The sequence below is a fragment of the Pongo abelii genome, chromosome 10 (assembly GCF_028885655.2).
Source record: "Pongo abelii isolate AG06213 chromosome 10, NHGRI_mPonAbe1-v2.0_pri, whole genome shotgun sequence".
NCBI lineage: Eukaryota > Metazoa > Chordata > Mammalia > Primates > Hominidae > Pongo > Pongo abelii.
This window is the reverse complement of record NC_071995.2, coordinates 83537032-83561710: the sequence shown is the minus strand read 5'-3', so window position 1 is coordinate 83561710 and position 24679 is coordinate 83537032. Positions and strand designations below refer to the sequence as shown.

The 24679-nt window shown below is 30.2% G+C and overlaps 1 protein-coding gene across 10 annotated transcripts in view; it reads right to left on the bottom strand.

The window, feature by feature from the left end:
* Positions 1–316: 316 nt before the first annotated feature.
* LRRIQ1 (leucine rich repeats and IQ motif containing 1) overlaps positions 317–24679 on the bottom strand; it is a 243654-nt gene continuing 219291 nt past the window's right edge. For all 10 annotated transcript variants that reach the window (XM_063712208.1, XM_054527442.1, XM_054527444.1 and 7 more), the window contains 2 exons: positions 18669–18789; positions 317–794 (listed from right to left, as the gene is read on the bottom strand). In XM_063712208.1, the coding sequence (XP_063568278.1) occupies positions 649–794; positions 18669–18789 (267 nt within the window). In that variant the 3' untranslated portion in view covers positions 317–648. The remainder of the gene's footprint in view (positions 795–18668; positions 18790–24679) is intronic.

Sequence of the window (24679 nt, the reverse complement as noted above, 5' to 3'; positions counted from 1 at the left end):
TCTACCTCTATAAATAAGGGTAATAAACATCTGACATTACAGATAAAATATCCAATTATCCAATTGATAATTACTTAAATTTCTATTTTAATTTAAACTGACCATACATTTTATCATTACTCTCTAATCTATTTAAGATAATTTAAAATTAAAAAATAAAGGCCTTTGTCACTGTTTCTTTTCAGTTATTCCATGTATTAATTTATCTTTGAAATACTCAATTACAATAATCTAATAGAATAAAGTTTATTAATATATTAATCATTATTGCTATATTAAACAGCATCAGTAAGACAGTTACATTCTCTTTTATGTGTATAGCATTAATATTTATTATTGGTAACAAAAGCTATCTTGAATACATGTGTCATAAAAATTAAAACTAAAAAAACTGGATATGCAAGTTCCATTACAATATCTCAAGAATTTTCTGGAGGCCATTTCACATGAACACAGGAAGAAATGCAAAACTACATTTCACAGATGAGAAATAAGATAGCTCCATTAGAAAACAAACTTGTGAAATATGTATAATAAACCAAATTAAATATAGGACTTTAAAAACTTGTATCCAATTGGTAACATGACTAGATATCCAGACTTCATGAAAGAGTTTGCCACATGTTTTGAATGCTGAAGCCTTAAGAATTAGTTGGAAATGTTCGCCTTCTTTTTGCCACTTCCCCATCCACCACTGAGTTGTACAGGATTGTCTCGGAATGATATACGTTCTTTTTTAGAAGGTCTTGTATTTGTTATTATTGGCGATATTGGTATTCCCTTAACTGAACAACCTAGACAGTGATATTAAATGTACACTTTCAATGAATATGAACCAAATACATTATATTTTAAAGAAATATATTTAAGTCAAAAACATGCATTTGAAAAGTCTATGATCTTGGAGTTTAACAGATGTATCTTTGTTGAGCTTATTTTTATTTACAAAGTAATACCGTATAATCAAGATTGGTATAAAATGTGTTTAGGTTAAATAGAGGGAGGCTACTAAAAATATTAAATAGATATAATAGTTTCCTTCTATCTACAGATTCAAATATCATTGGTGTTTCACAACTATAAAATGATAAATCTTCTTAGTTTTAAGGTATTTATATTTGTTTATATTTTCATAGGTTAAATTGCTATAATTATTTATATTATTATAATAAAACTTGTTAACATTTGTCTTATAAATAGTCCGGTTGAATGAAGGTCTTTTTCAGAAAAAGTAATTTTTGGTAAAATGGAAAGTACATTAGATCTAGAATGTCAAGATATTCATGAATTTTACTCTGGCTACCTAAAATAGAGCTTTGTGACTCTGCACAGGTAACAGTCTTTCTGAGTATCAGTTTTATAAATGAGAGAAATAATATACGCACATTAGGATTATTGTGAAAACTGCCTTTCTGACTATGTTGTAAATGTAGTAAGATCAGTGAGACTGCTTTGTACACAGGTGCCATAAAATGGAAGAAATTATTATTTATATATAATAAAAACTTTCAGAGTTTAAAAACAATAGTCCTAAGAATAGTTCGTGGATTCAGAATGTTTACTCAGTAAGACCCCAGGATGCCATATCAAGAATACCATTAAAGAATTATGGCCAGGCGCAGTGGCTCACGCCTGTAATCCCAGCACTGGGAGACCAAGGCTGGCGGATCACCTGAGATCAGGAGTTCGAGACCAGCCTGACCAACATGGCGAAACCCTGTCTCTATCAAAAATACAAAATTAGCCAGGCGTGGTGGCACATGCCTGTAATCCCAGCTACTCGGAAGGCCGAGGCAGGGTAATCGCTTGAACCTGGGAGGCGGAGGGTTGCGGTGAGCCGAGATCACGCCATTGCACTCCAGCCTGGGCAACATGAGCCAAACTCCGTCTCAAAAATAAATAAATAAATAAATACATACATAAATAAAATAAACCAAAAAATAAAAATTATTATCCTCTGCTTTAAATCCCCTTAGGATTAAGCAAGAGCAAAGGGCTGTATCTGTTGGGAAAGGGTTTGGAAAGTAGCAGAGTGAGGCATTCCAGGGCTTCCTCAGTACTGGCTTGAGGCAAAGGTTGAAACTACATGATTCTCCACTGTGATGCTTTCGTGCTTAAGTAAGGTTAGAGAAAAAAAAATAGAATGTTTTTTGAGATTAATACTTTTCCAACTAAAATTTTAAATATTTAAAAAATATAAATTCAAATAGAAGAGTCAGCAAACATTAGGCCATTTGAGGAAATTGGTCCGTAATTTCAAATTTGATGCAACATGATGGTGAATATTGATTGTAAATGTTCATTTTACGTTTAAAAGCTCTTTAAATACAGAATACTGAATTTTGGTTTTTAATCTTAAAATTATGATTAAGAAAACAAATTCAAAGGAGTTAATGAACCTCCATAGAGGGAATATATTTTACTTTTATTCCACCAAGTGAACAGCACTAAAAAGCAGGGATAAAGTTAAAGGCTAATGATTAAGTACAGGACATGCAGGATACAACAGAGACTAATGCTCATGTCTACAGACACTAGTCTGTAACGGAGCTAGAGACAGATCATGGCTCAGGAATTTAGAGACCTTCATGGTTGGCACTTGTGAAGGCAAATCTCAGTAGAGAGACTAACAACTAAGAGAGATGCCAACTGAAGTTGACTTCCACATGTTAGCCAGATGCATCCTACGCTGAGCTACTCCCTATAAATCAGTCAGTAGTCCTTCAAGAAAGTGCAAGAACTTTTTCAAGCAACAGAAACATCACTAAGCACAGAAGCAAGAGTTTCTTAGATGATAAACTATTGGCCTAAAATGCATTAAGAAAGTGTCTTAAAAACTTATCCTCCTTCTACTTACTATTTATACATTGGAAACATACAGCTTGATATTTTTTCCCAGATAACATAATGGAATGTCTACTTTGGTCCATTTTAAAAAACAATAAAAGTAACAGTAAACCCTCATCTTGCCTCAGCAGTAAAAATTGTTTGTAAATATAACTGTTTCCTGGATACTGAATATGTATTTATGAGAACACATTAAATAGGGAGAATGCTGGGGCCACGTGTGGAGGTAGAGGGAGAAGGGTGTCTGAGTATTGAACTAATGAAATAACTTTACAATTTTGATATATTTACTTAAGATAAAAAAGAGAATAAAACAGTAAGCAGACTTTCACAAATGACTAACACAAACATTTTGTTCCACTACAGTAAGCTAAGTCAAGTGCCTTCCAAGGATTATTCAAGGTAATAAGTAGAAGTAAGCATGTATTTTAAAATTTAATTCAATAACATTTCTTGTTAGTTAATATTTTTGATAAAACTATCTTAGTATAAAGATGTCTTCAGGGCTTTCTTCATTTTGTTTATTTTTTTGATACAGTGCTTCATAGTCACCCAGGCTGGAGTGCAGTGTATGAATTGAATCTCAGCTCACCAAAGCCTCCACCTGCTGGGCTCATGTGATCCTCTCATTTCACCTCAGCCTTCCCAGAAGCTGGGACTAAAGGCATGCAAAGGGTTTTATTCTTAATATAAGCTTTTTTTTTTTTTTTTTTTTTTTTAACCAACATGAAAAGTAACATGTAAGGAGGGTAGTACTTTTTGTATAAAGTATTGCAACACATATAGATAATTTCATATGCTTCTAAAATATTTCAAAATGAAATAGACTGAATTGCATTAAAGCCCAGCTTTTCTTTGGATCAAACTTTTATTCTTAACAGTGTTTCTACATTTTAAGGGACTTTTCTATTGACAGAAATTTACCATACGGCACATTTCCCCCCAATATTATTATGTTGTATTTGAAGCTGCTGATGAATCTTTAAATCTTTTTGTATTTATTCAAAATGTAAACCTATATTTTAAAAACAGTTTGTAAACTTTTCATTGCTTGGTATAATTCCTTAAGCAAATAATAATTACAATTTAAAAAGCACATTGTGTAATATTACAAGACAGCTTTATAGCAATTTTGAAGTGGAATGAAAATGCTATAGAAAATGAGTCTTTAACCAACACTTAAGTGAATATATAATGTTTTATCAAAACAATATTTTAGGTGTGATTAAAAGCTTGAGTTGTATTGTTCTGCTATGTGTAAATTAACAATTTGAGCAGTAATCTATATAGCTTATTCTCTCATTGCATTTAGTGAGAGTTTTTGTTATCATATAAATTCCCAAATCACTACATATATAGAGAATAAATTGAGGAGCAAAATAACACATCTCTGAGAGAATCACATATTGGCATTCATTACAAAGTCATTACTTTGTCCTATGATTACTTCAGAAATGGAAAAACATAAAAAGAAGCAATTTAATATGGTCAATGTATAATCATACTAAAATTACCCATATGAAAATAAAATAGCAAGAGACTCTTGCCTCAAAATATTGATATTGGAGCTAAACCTACTGATGGACTCCTAGAACAAAAACATGTATGACTAACAAATCTTTGACAATTGTTTTCCCTTTTCTGCAACATTATTGTTATAGATTTTATGTTTAACAACAATCTGCTGCATATTTGGAGATGAGCATATAAATCAACTAATCAATTGCTTATACAAGTGCTGAAACTATGTCTTGATGATTATGCTCTATTTTTCAAGAAGTTACTTCTTTGCTACATAATCTGTGTTCTGCTAAAGATTTGTTCTGGTCCTTTAAATATTTTATTGTTAAATCCTTGGTTCTTTAAAAAATGTCAAGGTCTATATATATGCTGTGTTTTGATAAGTAATTTAATATGTAAAATGCTTTGAATGACTCTCCTGGTATGTATAAAAAACCGTTTAACAGGTCAAAATAGGAATTTCATGATGTATAGTAATGCGTCATTGAATTTTCATTGATATACCCAACATTATGTGCCTGGATATAGAAATTATTTCAAAATACTTTCCATATTTTATTACTTAACAGCAGATACAGCATAAGTAAAGCATGGAGAAAAAAAATTAGACATTTTAATGAAAGTGACCAGAACCAATTTTTAGCAGCAAAGCGTTTACATCAATTTAAGTGCTGTGAATGAGTTAAGTTGGGCAAATTTGGGGTTGAGGTAGATATTACAATATTCAAATAACAGTTGCTTTGTAAGGTCACTGCTGTGTCCAGGCTTGAATTATAATAATCATTTGTAGTGAACTTTAGGTAGATAAAGTCTAACACTGAAAATAAAAAATAAATATTGAACAGGTTTATACCATATTTGGATTTCCTCAATGTAATATTGTGATTTTTCTTGTTTTTGAGATTGCTTTTTAGCTTTTTCAGTGAATAAAAGTATTTTTTGTACATTATAAAATATTAATAAAACTTTTGTTTCTCCAAATCCCAATTGAACCATGACACATTTATTCTTCTTACTCATATAAATTTAAGTGGCATATAAATACGAAAATCACTTATGTTTGTACTCTTGATAGTCACAAAAATATCCACAGTATTTGTTACTAGCATTATTACTGGTGTTAATAATCAAAATGTTTTAAAAAAACAACATGTGAGTAACACATTTTTTTGTCTGTGTATATTTATTTTGAAAAAACAATTCACAATGACTGTAAAAGCTAATACATATCACATTGGGTTGGAAATCTCATTTTGATAAATGCATAGTTTTTTTTAACTCATGTATTTTGCCTGTTTATTTACCTTTTATAATATCTACCATGCATATTTTACATTTGAATCTTTGGGGCTGCCTTATAATACGCAGTTTTCCCAGGTTTTATTTTTAACAAACCAGTGTGTTGATTTTTCCTTAAAGATGCCATGCGGCTGTGTTTGCAAAATGATGGCTTGAATGTGGCGCTAAAAATGTGGTGCTAAAAAAAGTCTTCATTAAATTCTGTCACTCTTACATTGTTTTCATACTTTTTTCTTGGAGGGTTTTTCAAATTCTTTGAGTGAGTGGTTTCTAGTTATAAAATCTTAAAGGGTTTTGTGATTTGTTTCAGAACTAGACTGACTTTTCCTCATGTGGCCTGTAAATTAACTAAAACCCATCTTTCCATTGATAACTACTCCATGTAATGCTGGTTATTGTGGTTTTCTGGTTTCCCACTGAAATAGTTGATACCTATTGGGTGTTTAAACTTTTAAATTGACTGGATAATCAAAAGTGTAATCCAATAAGCAGTTAAGAATGCAATTTAACAATCCATTAGCTGTCTAGGTCCCACATTTTCTACTGCACACAGTTCGAAAAGGAATTCTGAAAATCAGGTCATATAAGTCCTGTTTATTTTGTTAGTTTGGGAAAGGCCTATTCCCAAACTCCACAATCATTTTTTATTTTTTAATGTCCTCTTCAGGGCTCTATTCAATTTCATTATATTTACAACAAAGCGTCTACAAATATTTGTAATTAAAGAACAGTGGCATAAGTGATGCTTATAGTTGAGAGCATCTTTTTTTATGGATCTTGATGGATATGCATATTCCTTTGAAACCAGTCAGTCTTTATATATTATATATATATATATATATTTATATAATATATATTATATATATATTTATATAATATATATTATATATATATTTATATAATATATACTATATAATATATTTATATAATATATATTATATATATTTATATAATATATATAATATATATTATATAATGTATATTATAATATATATTATATATATTTATATAATATATATAATATATATTATATAATGTATATTATAATATATATTATATAATATATATTATATATATTATATATTATATGTATATATATTACATTTCAGCCTCTAATTATCTTCTCTCACCCAATATTTTCCCATATTAATTTTGCTAAAGTAAATTTTTAGCAAAATAGGAATTTTAAGTAAATTCCAAAATGCTTATTATTGAGCTATTTATTTTAGAATATAAACTTTTAAAACTCAAATTAGATTTTCAAGATCACTTTTAGTCTTTGAAAAATTTAATTTAAAATCTTTCTTCTATTTATATATTCATTCAACACATATTTCTTTCAGTGGAACTTTCCTGTTAATTTTCTTCTGTAAGCCACATAATATTATAAACTGTCATACTGTAGTTGCTTTCTATTTGACTCTATTTTCTTAATTTCATCTTTACCATCTTCATATGGAACTTGTATAAAACAAATACTTATTTCCACATTCCCAGATAGTGAAGACTCATGAATAGATCTCCCAAAAATTTTTCATGGAAACTTTCATTATCCTTTTTCATACTTATTAGTTCTTAGCAGGGAGACATTTGGCAACAATAAACATAACTAGCCTGAGGATTTATTATATTATTTCACTCCAGTTTCATTCATTTGACAAATGCATTTCATATTTAACCATATCCATTTATTTTTGCACATTAGCTAGTGTGAAAAATTGGTTTGAAAGAAAAAAAAATAACAAAAATACAAGTCAAACAATTTAAGAAAGAAAATGATCACATAAATGGATAAGAACTAAAATATTACAGTTAGAAACATCATGCTTTAATGTATTATCAATAGAGCAGGCATGAATCCTGTCGTCAAAAAGTGTTAAATTTTTAACAAAGAATAAATGTAGCTAACATATGTACAACTAGCTCTCTTATAAAATACAGATGAAATTTGTCTTTTTCTGGATAATGTCCATTGCTGTTGAAACTAGCTACTGTGTTAGCTCTGTAAACATTATTCTGTAGTTACTAATAACTGTTATATTTAACTGTGCCTGGAATAATTGTTGACTCATTTAACTGTCTTAGAATGTTGTTACTTAGGATAGTAACCAGTTGTTAAAAGACAGTAAATCAATAACTATTATGTGTTTACTCTTCTAAAAAGTAGATTTTAAAATTAATCCATATTAGATGAGTCCACTAACCATGTAAATATGCTCTCGGTGTAACAGCAATTAATTTTCATCTTCTAGGTCTAGTTAGTAGACTATTTTAAGGGTTTAAGTGTTAAGGTTTTTCTGTAATTAATTGTCCGGGTTCAGGAACAAAATATCAACACCTAACAAATTTGTGTCTTAAAGTTCCTGGCCAAAAATTTCAGTCCAAGAATCAGACTTAATGGTTTAAACAATAATTTAAAAGACTCTTAAAATGTAAATTTCTATATTGCTAGAGAATAACTCTTGCTGACCATAAAGTGATAATAATAATAAAAATAATTCCACGAGATGTGGCTATAAGTTCATTACTGATATATTACTTCAAGTTGAATAGTTGAGATAAAAAGCAAGAGGATTTTAAGACCCAGATTTCATTATGTATAGAACAAAAAAGTTTAAATTGGCCACAGTTATTTATAAGATATTACCTTTTTATTGTTTTTATATGAGGAAAAAGATAAATCTAGAGTGGGATTGAAGTTTTAATATTTTAATAGGAAATATGAAAGTCAATGTTGACTTCTCCAGTGAAACTGTGCAACAATTGACATAGTGGATATCAAGTAATTATTTTATTGAAAGAGTTTATAAGTAGAATGGCATCACTTACAAATTTGCCAGTTAATTAACAGTATTACTATAATTCACATATTTTTAAATTTCTTATTTTGCATTTAATAATTACATTTTTATCATCAAATCTACTGGAGTTATAGTAGAGTATTATGTGCTTATTGCCCATATTTCCTTATTATCCATTTGCTCTTCAGCAATATATATATTACCTGGAAATAAGGCCTGTGAAACTAAAAATGAATAAAAGGCATCAGTGAAAAACAATACTATTTTGAATTCATAAGTTAGAAGAGAAAGATTTCTATATATATAAAATTATATATATACAGATAACTTCAACATGATTTTTCTAATTTAAAAATTTTATCAAAAGGTTTATTCACACTTTCATGTCCTTTACTTATCTTGCTAAATTTCTGTTCATTCCTCAAGTTCTTCGTAAATTTGACATTACCAGAAGTTCTGGAGTTATTCAAAGAATACTCATATTTGAATGATTTTGATTATATTACATGAACACATATTTTAATAAAACATTAATGAGTAGGTGACTACGTTGAACCTTGCAAAAATAGACTGAGAATACTAGAGACTTCTAAATGACATTTTCTCTAAGATAGCGTCTGAGGAAAATACATCAGAATGATGTAACTATTTGAATTTTGTAAAGGCCATGTACAAGTAAAATTAATATGCTAGTTAATTAGTGGAGAGATGAAACAAAACTAAATTTCTTCTTTTGTATATATAGTTGCAGTCTATATTAAAAAACAGGCAAGCAGGGACATGATAAAACATAACTTTTACTCACTTTTTCAACACTATATGTAGTAGAAAATTAAGGTAAATCTGAAACGTTTCTAACATCCAGTGTAGAAATAATTTATCTGTAAATTTCAGTTATGAAATCTAAGGGACCAGTAGGAAGTAGCAGAGCTCCCAAAATGTTCAAAATGCTAGTTAAACATCATGGAGCTTTGGAAAAACTTTTTTCAAAGCCGATGTATTAGTCTGTTCTCACATTGCTGTAAAGAAATACCTGAGACTGCATAATTAACGAAGAAAAGAGGTTTAATTGGCTCATGGTTCTGCAGGCTGTATAGGAAGCATGATGGCATCTGTTGAGCTTCTTGAGGCCTCCCCAGAAGCTCATAATCATGGCAAAGGTAAAGGGGGAGCAGACACGTGACATGGCCAGAGAAGGAGCAAGAGAGAGCGAGGGGTAGGTGCTACACAGTTTTAAATGATCAGATCTCAGAAGAACTGACTCACTATTGCAAGGACAGTACCATGGGGATGCTGCTAAACCATGAGTAATCCTCCCCTGTGATCCAATCATTTCCCCTTCAGTCCCCACTTCCCACACTGGGGATTAGATTTCAATGAGATGTGAGCAGGGACACACATCCAAACTATATCAGCAGATATATATTAGAAATAGATGGCAGAAAGCTTGGAGAACAAGATGACAAAATGGTCAGGTAAATTCACTGATGAAGCAACAGTGATTAGTATATTCATAAATTAAAACAAAATAATTTATACTTGTAGTCATAAATGGTTAACACGTCAAGGATTAGGAAGTAAAGTTCTGTGTGTGTGTGTGTGTGTGTGTGTGTGTGTCCATTTGTGTTTGTGTGTCTAATCTATTGAACTGTCTACATCTTTGGCCTACTATTTTATGTAAAACTGTAAATTTATAATCCAAGTAAGAAACTTGGTAACATGAAAATGTCACATTATTATGATTTTCTCTTCCTTTAATGCAAAGACACTGTAATGAGAATGTTGTGGTTCTGGCTGGCAAGAGACAATAAAGTATGAATATCTCCACATTCTTTGTGTTGAAAGGTTCCTTAGATGGTTCTAAATAATAGGTGCTGGTCCAGTACCAGAGCTATACTTCCCTGAAATATATAAGGGACTTCTAGATTTGAGAATATTGCATGACTCTTGTTTGAGTAGTCTATTTTGGAATAGTCTTAGATAATAGTAACAGAAGTTACTCAAACTGTAATTTACTAAAGATAAATTCCTAAGGCATATGGGCCACAGTGAACCATGTACTTATGTTTAGTGGGGTTTCTTTGGAGAATACACCCTTCTCACCCAAGCACTCCTTGCTGTAGGAATGGAAAGAGACAACTCAAGACCCCAGAGGCAGGTTCTCCAACTTTAAAAATTAATGCTGCAATTCATTACACATTTTTAATTGGATGCTGTTCATTATTAATGCTTTCAGAGAGAGGAAAAAAGTCTATTTCATGTAAGACATTGTTTTCTTTTTGAAATCTCATTACTTTTTCTTATTTTTGAAAATAAACTTGAGCTCTACTTAAAAAAACTGTATCATTTACTTATATTAAGTGTCATTGTAAGGTACAGAGACTGCCCTGTGGTTTTAATGTTTAGAACTTAGATATTTAATTAAATTTGAAATTATATCAACAATATATAATAGTGCTCAATAGGAGTTTGTTGAATCAAACGGCCATATGTAACTTCAAAGGTACAATTTTTAATGGTACATTTAAAGTATTATTAACTTTCTCTTCAAAAAAGGAAACTTTCTGTCTCCTCCCAATTTTGGTCCATTAATATACTAGAGTTCTCCTCAAAACATATACTGTTATTTTTTTTTTCAGGAGAGATTTCAGGCCTGACTCTTTAATATTCTTCATCAGAATTAATCAGATTTACAACCAAGGTCACCTTTCACAGAATTCCATAAATTGAAAAACTTAAATTTCTCTTAAAGAAGATGGCTGGCTAGCATCTTACTTCTTTGTTTTTCCCATAACAACATTTCATACTTGTGTAAAAAATTCGTATACTTTAATAACCACCTTCAAAATAATCTGATTATTAAATTACATTGTATCTGTAGGTCTATAACTAGCTTCTTCTTCAGCATCTTTAATTTTCAATTACAAACAACATTTTCCTAAAAAGTAAACATCTAGCTATGGATTAACTAAAATATCATTTTCAAATGCCATTCTATGAGATGGGGACTGAATTTTCAATAGAAAACTACTTTTTTTCCTTTTCTTTGAAAATGGATTGGGACATTAAAAATCAACTACTAAATATTTATAGTAGAATATTCTTAAAATAGGTTATTTCTGTAGAGGCTGTGGGCTTTAATATGAGTTTTAGCATTCTAAAATTCAACTTGATTTTATAAAATAGCTGTAATATCTCACATATAATGTAGTCTTCTGATCTTTACTTTAAAATCATTTAAAGAAAATATTAAGTTTTTCCCCTCTCAGTTGATTGTGCTGAGCTACAATAATCAGAGACCATTTAAACAATGTTTAAGATTAGAATCATTGAGAAGCATTCTGGCACAGAGAAAAGTTTGAGTTTCAAGCATGATTTTCATACTGAAAAATATCAGAAATGATAGTTTCTGTTGCTTTTTATTTGGGAAATTGTCGACTACAAAGTTGTATTGTTCTAGTTGCAGAATTATGGAATTTGAAAGCTAGAAGGAATCGTGATCTCCTTTATATCTGTTTTTTTTTTGCCCCTCTTCTCATGAGTCCAAAATACACATATATATCTTTCTAATTTTTACCATAACATTCTCTTAATGAACAAACCAGACCTCAAATATCCTATTCAAGTTTACAAAGATCATATATGTAAGAAAAGAAATTCAAATTTAGATATGGACTACTCCAAATTTCTTTCCACTATGCCAGGCTGCCTTTACCTGCTAAATTTACATAAGAGCTGCAAATGATTTAACCAAGTCCACAAACAAGCTAGGAAAGAGCCAACAAGGATGAGGAATGAGACTGCCCAAACTCTAAACGCATATTCTTATCGATACCACACTCACCAGGTTTAAAACCTAAATTGGCATATTAATCATCTTTTACTACTCTTTACCTCATAATTCCAGTTTAATGAGAGCTATATTATACTTTATTGGTCATTCCCTAGTTAACAGTTTTTCCTGGCTAATGACATAATTTTATAGGCTATTTCCAGTCTATAAATTTCTAAAACTTAAGAGGAAAGAGAAAAAGAATGATGAAACAATGCTTTCTTGACAATTTCAGGCCTTATGCTTTTCCTCAATTTCTCTCAAATACACTTTCTAGACTAAAATGCTGTGAATAAATAATACTTGGACTTCATGTGGTCCAAGCTGCGAATCTCTTTTAAAGAGAAGAAAATTGAGTCCAAATTACTTTTCATAAAGATGTTCTTCATAAATACACTTATAATTCAAATTTATACATATATGAAAATTATTATATTCAGAAAATAGAAATTTAAGGTATATATATTATATATAATATATAATCTATAATATAATATACATATATTTTTTCCATATTCCATTATCTATTTATTGCCTCTTAGCAGCAGAGCCTTGCTCTGTTGCCCAGGCTGAAGTCCAGTGGTGTGATTATAGTTAACTGAGGACTCAATCTCCCGAGGTCAACAGATCCTCCTAACTCAGCCTCCTAAGTAGCTGGGACTACAGGTACACAAAACCACATCTAGCTAATTTTTTGTATTTTTTGTAGAGTAAGGGTCCCACTAGGTTGCTCAGGCTGGTCTCAAGGTCTTGGGCTCAAGCAATTCTCCCACCTCGACCTCCCAAATTGCTGGGATTATAGACATGAGCCATTGCACCTGGCTCATAAATATTTTTGAATGAAGAAATTACAGGATTGGCTTCATATAGGCTGGATCTGTGGAAACTTGCATCTTCTGACTGTGTTATTTGAAAACTTCACCTGAAATGAAACACTTAACATATGGAGCAATTATATTTTTTAATGCTTATAAATGCCAGGATTTTGCAAAGCTCTGAGAAGATATGATCGATGTTGAATGTCTACTAAATAGGCAATCTTCTACCCTGCTTCTTTGTCAGCAAAGCCTTCTTCTTACTATGGAGCAAGAAAATGTCAGATACTCTCTTTCCTAGCTCTGATGCATCTAAAGGATGATGATATTCATCCATCCATCCATCCATGTATCAATTCCTCCAATATATATAATAGACAATATGCCAGGGAATTGTTCTAGGTACCTAGAATATTTAATTAAACTCCCTGTTTCCCTGTAGCATACACTCTAGCAGAGGAGAAGAAGAATCAATAAACAAAAAACATTAGTACAACATTGTTGTTGACAATGGAATTTAAAAGAAAGTATGTTTAGGGCTTTTAAGAGAGATTTTCCTCCCTGATATAAGCCAAGCCCTTGAAAATTCCATCTTCATGTCGATTAAATTCCACCATAGAGTGCTTTTTATAATCTATGACACCATTACTTTAATATCTGCAACAATTTATTAATCTAAATCTCATACATACAGTTTATAAAAAACTCCATGAATGTTAAAGAAAATGTTTTCTCTTTGTTTTTGTGGAAAACAATATCCATTTAAAAATAAAGTGATATGAACACATGATATAGGAGAGTAGCAACAATGGCTCATATATTCGTTTATTCACTTAATGTAAGTGCCTACTATGTGCTAGGCACATATAATTCATATTTATGTTTTCTTAATGGCTTGTGGAAGTGATTTTCACATTGTAGGTATGTAACTGCTTACTATCATGATGTGTGGTTTATATAATAATACCTAAATACATGCATGATAGTTCTTGAGTTCACACAGTGTGGAATTATTATGCATGTTACACACACACACACACACACACGCACACAGACACACACATTTATTTCCAGGTATGCACAAATTAGATGTTCATATACATGTATACATATGAATATATGTACATAGATATACACAAATATACATAAATACACAACATGCTACCTTCTTGATTTGCAAGTTTAAAATTATATTATTGAAATATGCTTATTCTACTTCAAATAAACCTCAATATCCATCTTTGGAATCTACTTTTGCTTTAGGTACTATCCTTAGACTTCTACCTGTAAACAATATTAGGCATGAACTCCTGGCAATCTACTTCGTTTTTAAGTTTTTATCACCAAAATAAATATTTTTTCATAAGAGCTATAAAATTACTCTTTCAATATATTAGAGGAAGTTGTAATGTTAGAAAAGATTCAGAATACCTTTCTTTAACAAATATTAGTTTTCTAAAACACTTATTTTTTGAAATCTTCATTTGTTACTTATTATTAGTAGGAAATTTCAAGTCTTCTACTTTACTTTCAAACTTACTTAAAACCAGGCTTCTTCTTTAATCCAACCTTATATTACTTACTTCAGTATATGGAACCTCTGGCCCAGATAGACTCTTCAATGTTCCACAATGATACATTCGTATTTTATCCTTTACCTTTGCTTAAATGGTTTTCTTCTACCTCTTTCCTTACTTAAATCCCAAATGTCATTCTAGGCACAAATCATGAATAGTGCCTTTAAGAAGTCTTTCTAAGTCACTTCAACCACTATAATTGCTTCTTTTCTGAACAATGTTTTCTATCACATTCAGAAAATTCAATACCATATTAAAAAGACTAACTTTTCAAAAGTTTAGATATAACCAAAGAAGAACTTCAGGAGGGTCTGATTACTCACTATTACAGAGGTATTGTGGGTTTTCAAACTCCAACTAACTGTGAAAATGGAATGTATCCTGGAAAGTACAGAGATAATTAGAAGGAGGCACCTGGAAACCACTCGTGGGTACGCAGTGAGCAGTGAGCATTCAATAAATGACTCTTGGATAATTTAAAGATTAAAAATTATATTAATTTTTGTTCTACTATTTTACTAACTAAGCTATGTGTTTTAGTCCATAGAAGAATAAAAGATGATATATCACTGGATTTGGAACAAAAACAAAGATAAATTCAAGTTGCTGCTCTTCTTTGCTAATTTTTGTGTGAAAAGCAAATTAGTTAAATTCCTGAGTTTCATTTATGTTAGCTGTCAAAGAAAAATGATCATTATACATGAGAAAAGATAAAGATGATGTATAAAGCTATAAATTGCTCTAACAATTAAAGTATTATTATATATTGCAATGCATACTTCAAGCATTAAATGAGGAAATTAATTGAGAAAACTAAAATCACTTAGTAAATTCAAATATTTTGACTAAATATTATATAAATGAGGAAATATCTTGCTATGTCCATTTTATAAATGACAATTTTTGAATGAGAATGTAATCTCTTTCATAACCTTGTAAATCAAAAGAAAGATTAGAAATCTAGATAGCAGAAGACTGCTTTGGCCTCTTTGTAAGGAAATAGTAAAGCCTAAAAGGAAAGGGACAGAAAATTTAGGAAGTTTCCTAACGAAAGACAATATTGCCTGAGATGGCCAGTATGTTAAAAGTATACTCCTCCTGGTCTTATTATATTTGACACACAGAAAAGGAAGACAATTCTACTGTGGGGTTGTTTTGTAATGACGCAAGAGAATCACAAAACACACAACAACAAACAATGAAGACAACAGGTACTATTCTTTAGGACCCTATAATACCCAAGGCAATATATCATATGCATTATGTATATTTTCACTCAATTTTTCCTCACTAAAACTATGATATAAACATTACTATTCCCATTTTACAGACAGTAAACTTAATGTTAGAGGTTAAACAATTTACCTAAGGGCACACAACTCATACGTGATGGTGGAACTGGGATTTTCAATCTGAATTTGTCTGATTCCAAAGAATACACGTTATAAAATTATAACACACTAAAAGAGAAATATCTAGAAAAGTTCAAAGGCTCAAAAAAGTTTTACAGCTGTAGTCCACAAAGTACTCTCTAGATTTGGCCTGCAAAGCTAAAAGAAATATTTTATTAATAGCTTTATACGGTGACAAATTTTGAGAGAGAGAGAAAGCTAAAGGAAAAAGAGCTTTCAAGATACCAATGCTGTAACTGGTTGACCCAGGGCCATGGAGGCCTAGGGCCCAAGGACGTTGATTTCTACAGAAAAATAGACTAACCCAAATATTTTAATTAAGCAACTAAGAGTAGGTTTCTTATAAGCTGAACCAATTAGACCATGTGCCTAGATACTTGAGACTTCCATACTTTAGCCCAATAGATGCTTCTTATATAACTATGTTTAGGTGATGATTATAAAGAAGACTTATTAAGCACTGATTTTGTACCAGTTTGTGTTCTAACCGGTATGCATTTGATCCCAACAACAACTCTACAAAGAGGTGCTTCTATTATCATTCCTATTTTAAAGATTAAGTCCTCATTCAAATCCAGGCAAATTGACCTCAGAGACCACACTCCTTTTTATTATATAACACTGATGTTGTTATAGTTACTTAGCAACTACAGTGATTAAGCAAGTAGTATTTGATTAATAATCATTTTATTATTTTTTTAAAACTCCACTTTTCTAAAGTAGTTTGCCTTAAATTGTTGCTTATTAACACATTCAGAGATTAGTAGTGTTTTCAGTAATATTATTTGTTGACAAGTAGTTGGAATTACAGTGAGAATTGCATTATTTCAGCTTCTTGGAGAATGTGTTAAAATGAACTCCATGTAATTATATTTCTAAAATCTATAATTAAATATCATGTAAGTGAATGATGAAACTTGCATATTTGAAACTAGTTGCTGATTTATTGAGCTATTCATGTGCTAACATTCAGGTAATACATTATAAACAGAAGTTGTGAAATTCTAAAGTGAAAAAGCAATTTTTTGTTTTTGTTTTTAATTTGTTTCTTACCTACAATGCTCCAAAGTGATATCATATGAGTTTGTAATATGCAATGCATAAAATTATCATTATTTATTAATAAATATTGACACAGGCTGATAACTTCTGAAATGGAATAAAGATTTTGAAATTTGATAAAGTTAGTACATTATGTTAAAAACTAAAAAATTTATATTAGGTGAATAATTTAAACTTAAAATATTTATTTCTTAACTATATTGACTAGGGCAACATTTCAATGACCAGATTCTATAATCATATAAGAAAAATTCAAGCTCTCCAAGGTTTTTGAAACTTGGAAAATATTTTAAAATTAGACATATTAAAATTATTATTTCAAAAGTAAATTAAAATTTATCAAAATGAACTTGCATGTATTAATAAATATAAATGATTATAATCTAATAAAGCCAAGTACTTGGATGAAAAGTGAAAGTCAGATAATCATTTTGAAGTTTTCATTTATCTGGAGAGCAAAATCTGGATCACTGAATTTTTTACTTTCAATCAAATATTGATTTTGTATTGTGTGTGTGTGTGAGTCTATAAATATATATGTATATATATAACTATAATACCAGTGAGTAATAAAACTCTTTCAAAAATAATAATTATAATTAAGTATAAAGACTTCATTATGATTAAGTCTTGAGTTTCCCTATATATTGGGGAAATTAACAAAATGTAATATTAAGCAAAATACCTTTTATACTAATGTATTGTCACATTTTCGAAGAGATCTCAAACTCTCTAGGGTTAAATAAGGACTTTGAAAGAAATCTCTCGATTCCCGTGAAATACCACAAGATACAGATATTTTTTAAATGTTTACATTTTTCAGAGTTAACAATTGCAATATAATTCTTGTTGAAATCATTATTTTTATATTCTTTCTCTACATATATAACAAATATGTTATATAAGTGTATTATATATTTAATATATATGTATATTTCTCACCAAGTTAAAGGTAATAGATGTGTGTGACAGGTTTATGAATTAGAGTCATCATTAATAGACATAATCAAACTCTTACATATGCAATGGAAATAGTTTTTGAAAGCATGTTTTCTGACAGTATAATATTATTTAAAGCTCTTCTATTTTAAAAAATTATCTTTGGAAATTATCTTTACATACAGTATCTATTAAATCAATGGCAAAAGGCCAAGACACACTACTTTCATATATAAATCTAGCATTTTACAATTAGTCTAAAAATTCTTTTAGAATTAAATGATCAAAGAATTCAATATGATTCCCAGGGTGTAGGGGGCAGGAGATATTGAAGCCCCGAATACAATTAAAATAAAAACTGATGCAGTTAATTTTAGAAGTAATTTAATTTTGTTTATATCAAAAGAGGATATTTAAAGAAAGAAAAAATTTAAATACACATTTTTGGGCAGTTCAGGTTGCTGGCATCCTACCCCCTATCTGAAAAAGAATGCTTGTTGGCATTAGGTTCCATCAATTCGTTTGTGATTTCTAAATTAATTTTGAAGGAAACCACAACTTACTTGAAGATCCTGCTGAGTGTCTGTGTGCCTGATTTTTTTTTTCTCTGTTCACAGACAAAGCACTTCCACTGGTCATGGAAAAAAGGTCTAAATCCGTGTCTTCTCTGCTTACAAGTCTTGCCTGGGAGCAATGGAAGAGAATGTATACAATCATGAAACAAAATATGGCATTTTCTGAATGCAGCTCACATTACCCCAAATAAACAAACAGGCTCTGTCAAACAACCTTCTTCAAAATGATACCACAATCCTTTATTGCTGCCCAGGCAGAACAAATGCACTATGTCAAAGCATTTTTTGCAAATAAGAGTTGATTGTAAAATTGAGGATTGCTATTTGAGTCTGTACAACAAAAGAAAACATTTTAGTACAGTAATTTTGATAAAAATCAATATCAAAGGTAGCTGATGAAACTTTAAAGAGCTTAACATTATTTATTTGCCAAGTATATTATTTAATTTTTAATTGAATGTTAGACATGTCATATGGGGTTATTTTTTGCAAAAATTATATGTTGCCACTTATATGTATTAGTCTTATCAATAAAATTCTCTGAAATGCTTTTCATCCCATGCTTGCATACAATTAAGCTACAGACACAGACAATCTTTACCTTCTCATTAAAGCCATTATCAATATAAAAATATTATATTTAATACTAATTTGGGGATAATTATAAATATATAGATGTTTCAGGACATTATTTAATGAACATAAAAATTATCTATTTTTATCTCAAATTGCCTTTGAATTTGTATTACTTAGACCGAATCTAAGTGCCAAAAATAATTGCTTCTTACCTATAAAACATTGTTGTACATAATGTTGAATATCATTACATAAAGATATATTAGGATTCAGTTCTGAAATAGGGGGAAATGCCATGAGGGAAAGCAAAGCAGCCTCAGAGAAGCTGGGATTTAACCAAAACCACACTATGCTTGAAATCCTGTGAAAATGCATTGTTCTTAATGTTTGATGTTAGGAAAACTTAAATATAGCAAAATAAAAGCATAAAACCACCACTGTGGTTAAAAAGCTGTCTCCATAAGATGAGCCACAAAGACTCAAGGAACTAGAATCCAAAAACGATCCTCTTTAAAATTCAGATATTTGCCCTTCACCTTTACATCCCCCTCCAACCTTCTTCCTACTCTTAAACATATGAACTTACATTTATTTATTTATCTTAATATATTTATATTTTTCCTAATTTATTTATTTTTCCCTGATTTATTTGGTCTTAATTGACAAACAAAAATTGTATACATGTATCATGTACAACACAATGTTTTAAAATATATATATACACTGTGGAATGGCTAAATTGAGCTAATTAACATATGTATTGCCTCACATACTATTTTTAAGTAAGCAAGTATTGCTCTTGCTGAGTTCAGAATATAAACCATTGTATAATGTCAATCATTTCTTAATGTAACTGGCTAAGTAATATAATGACATTGTCAAAAAACCTCGGTAGAAAACATTAAAATAAAATAAATAAAAATCGTTTCCAATTTATACTTGTGATTTGTATGTGCACATGTACCCTAAAACTTAAAGTATAATAATAATAATAAAAGTTATACATTATTTTTGAAATGTATTTCAATAGTATCCAAGAGTACATGTCTAACATTAGAATAGCTGCATTAGAAAAGTTCCATCAATGGTAAACCTTAAAAAAAAAAAAAACAGTCAAAAGTTAAGGGGAAATATCAAAGCAATACCACAATTTGGAGAGGCTACTCAGATAACAAGAAAAAACATGTGAACCACATAAGGGACCCTCCTGAAGACTAAAGAAGCTTTAAGATTATAAGCCTTAATATTGTAAAATAAGGTTTATTTATTTAAATGTAATGACATAATTTCACTACACCTATTTAGAAAGTAGAATTCCCACTCTCCCCTAAATAAGACAAAACACCTACAGTCAAGAAAATATTTGTAAATAAACACCTTCCAAAAAATTTATTATCATCTAAGTCATTAACATGCAAAGATGATTTTTTCCAAAGTAGAAAATAACTAGTGTCAGTTACTAATTTGGTCAATTATATAGGAAATAAACTTTAGAAGTAAAATTACCGGAAACACATGGCTTCACAACGATGCCACTTAGCAGCATAAAAGCAAACCTAGAAATTTCATAAATTGGCTAGTTAAATGTCTTTCAGTGAATCTGGCACAGCGATATGCAATAATATTTAGATCTTATTTTTGAAAACATTGGCTTCCCAACTAAATATCATTCTCTGCTTAGTGTTAAAAAATAGAGAAATGGTAAAGAAGATACAGATTTTCTTCAATGTCATGTAAATTGTATATACAGTCGTCCCTCAGTATTTGTGGGGATTTGTTTCAGGACTTCCACAGATCAGATAACAAAATCCATGGATGCTCAAGTCCCTTATATAAAATGGAGAATTATTTGCATATAACCTATGCATATTCTCCCTTATATTTTAAATAATCTCTAGATTACTTCTAATACCTAATTAAATGTAAATGCTACATAAATAGTTGTTATACTCTATTGCTTTTTTATTTGCATCATTTTTATCGTTGTATTGTTATTTTTTGTTTGTTTGAATATTTTCAATCCAGAGTTGGTTGACAGATATGGAGGGCCAACTTAAAAAACCTGAAGATAACTGAACACACATTCGACATTTATTCTATAAAAAGGTATGTTGGATTCCAAAATACTGCAATATTTTTTATGGTTATAATAAACAATCTCAAGTTAATGTCAGATAAGAATTTTCTCACATACAACATAATGGCAAATACTTATTAGACTGTAATTTTGCAAAATTCTTTTAGGTCTTTGTCTTTGGAACCGATCTCTTTTATCGCCCTACCTACAAAGGTTTGTAATTGCCGCTCTCCCCACTTCCGCCCTATAATTTCACAATGAAATGAGGGATGTACATTTTAGGACAGGACTTTCCAAGCATTTGGATTCTGATTCACCTCCAACTTTGGCAGCTTAATTAAAAAAGAGATTCTCTCTCATATATTAAACAAGAGGGATTTCCTCTTCTTCTACATTTTTTTCATAAACAAGATTTTATTAATTATTAATTTTAAAAGTATTCTTTTTGGAAGTGAAGATATACAAAACAACACACATAAAAACAAATGTCTATGTACTTATTACCCAGATATTTCTTTATAAAGAGAGACAGCAAGTTTTATAAAGATGAAGTCCCCTTACATGCTACTTTGTTTTTCTACATATGTATCAAACATTTTAGAGTATTATTTCAAAATTAACATAAATGATATATTTTCTGATGCTTGCTTTTTTCACTGTACATTATATATGTGAGATCCAGATTTAGTTCATTTATTTTAACTGTTAGAATAATTTGCAAATTATGGCAAAATTACAATATATACTATAAATATATCACATAATTATTTGTAACATATCTAGACATATGAGTGATTTTAAAAGCTTTTTAACTTCATGTAAAGAAAATGAATTATGCATACTCCTAAATTCATAATATATTATCTTTTCACAAACTCCTTTTTTTATGTAATAAGACAGACGTCTTGTTATATAACATATGTGGGTAGGGAAGGCACTTTTAATATTTAAAAGACATAATGTACATGCCGTAAAGTGCAAAGACCTTAAACATGAAGTTCAACTCCCATAGAAGTTTAAAACTACCATAGAAGTCACAAAAAATAGCACTGAGTTCCCTATGCACCCTACACCCACCATGCCTCAATGACAACATTTCACATAACCAAATCATGATCAACAAAACCAGAAAACTGACACTGTATCAATACTATTACTTTACTATTACTAAACAACTGACCTTATTAGGACTTCGCTAGCTTTCACATGCCCTAATTTTTTCTTGTTTGTAGTTCTATGACATTTTATCATATGTATAAATTATGCATACATATATGTATAGATTATGTATTATATTAATATGTATAGATTCAACTATTATCACAATTAGGACACAAATCTGTTCCGTCTTCCCAAAGAAACTCTCTTGTTCTCCTTTACAGTCACATCCTTTCCCCAACCTAAGCATGGCAACTGATCATGTTTTCTCTGTTACTATAATTATGTGATTCTTAAGGATATTATATTAATGAAATAATACAGCATGTAATCTTTTGAGATTAGCCCTTTTTAACTCAACATAACGTTCTTGAGATCGATGGAAATATTTGTATATGTCAACAGCTTTCTTGTTTATTGCTTTTTAGTTGTGTGTTGTATATCCATTGTATGTATGTACCATTATTTCTTTATTTTTTTTACCCATTCAATGAGATTTGAGTTGTGTTAAGTTTTGGCTATTACAAATAACACTGCTATGAAAGTTTATGTACAGTTTTTTGTTTGAATAAAAGTTCACTTCTCTAGGAAAAATGCTCAGAGGAAGAATAATTAGGTCATATGTTAAGTTTATATTTAACTTTATAAGAAGATTATAAAGCTTCTGAAGGTACCAGAGTCTTTACAAGCTTATAAAGCTTATAAAGTTTTTTTCTCCAGAGTGGCAGTACCATTTTCACCAGCAATGCATGAGAGATACAGTTGCTCTGCATGCTTGTCAACATTTGATAATTTCAGTATTTTTTATTTTAACCACTCTAATGGGGTAGAGTGGTATTATATAGTGGTATTATATAGTTCTGTAAGTGAACACCTTTTCATTTGCTTTTGACAGAAATAGAGTATGAATGTTTCTCCGATAATGTGGTTTGACTTTTCATTTCTCTTTATTTTCTGAATTGTGTCTTGGTAAGGGCAAATGCTTTTAAATATAAACTATAATTGATTTGTAACTTTTGATTTAGGCTTTTTGCCTATGCCAGGTTTGTGGATGTATCTTACTGTTTTCTTCAATAGGTTTTATTTTTATTTATTTGACTATATTTTACTTTTTTTTGGAGACAGGGTCTTGCTCTGTTGCCCAGGCTGCAGTGCAGTGGTGTGATCTCAGCTCACTGCAAAGTCTGCCTCCCCCATTCAAGGGATTCTTGTGTCCCAGCCTCCTGAGTAGCTGGGATTACAGGCATGTGCCGCCATGCCCAGCTAATTTTTGTATTTTTGATAGAGATGGAGTTTCACCATGTTGACCAGGCTGGTAACAAACTCCTGGCCTCAAATGATCCACCTCCCTGGGCATCCCAAAGTGCTGGAATTACAAGCGCGAGCCACCTTGCCAGGCCACTTCAATAGGTTTTACAATTTTGGCTTTTAAATTAAGGCTCATAATTCATCTTAAATTCATTTTTCATAAGATGAGAAGTAGGAGTCAAGATTCTTTTTTCATATAGTTATCTAGTTGTCCAGCACTATGTGTAGAAAGGGTTATCTTTCCCCCCCTTGAATTGTTTTGATACTTTATAGAAAATAAATTGACCTTACAAGTGTGAGTATTTTTCTGGACTTCCTATACTTTCCATTGATAGATTCTTGTATCTTAACACATATATAAATATATATACATACATATATATGTGTGTGTGTATATATATATATATATATATATATATATAAAAAACAGTCTTGATTACTGGGGATTGATAGCAAGTCTTGAATTCTGCGTAGCACGAGTCTTACTATTCTTTTTTCAAGATTGCATTTGCTGTTCTAGGTCCTTTCCATTTCCATACACAGTTTAATATCAGTGTGTACATTTCTACCAAAAATTTTACTGGGATTGCTTTGAATCTACAGAACACTTGGGGAGAATTAATTTCTTACAATTTGAGTTTTTCAACTTATTTATAAATATGGTATGTCTCTGAAATTTTTTAAAGCAGTGCTTTGCAGTTATTAGTGTAGAGGGCTTGCATATTTCAATGTTAACATTTATTTTTAAATATTTTCCATTTGTTGACACTCATGAATGAAATATTTAAATTTAATTTTTAAACTTTATTGCTAATATTTAGAAATGTAGCATATTTTAAATTAATTTTTATTGTGTGTCCTTGAGTAAATTCACTTATTA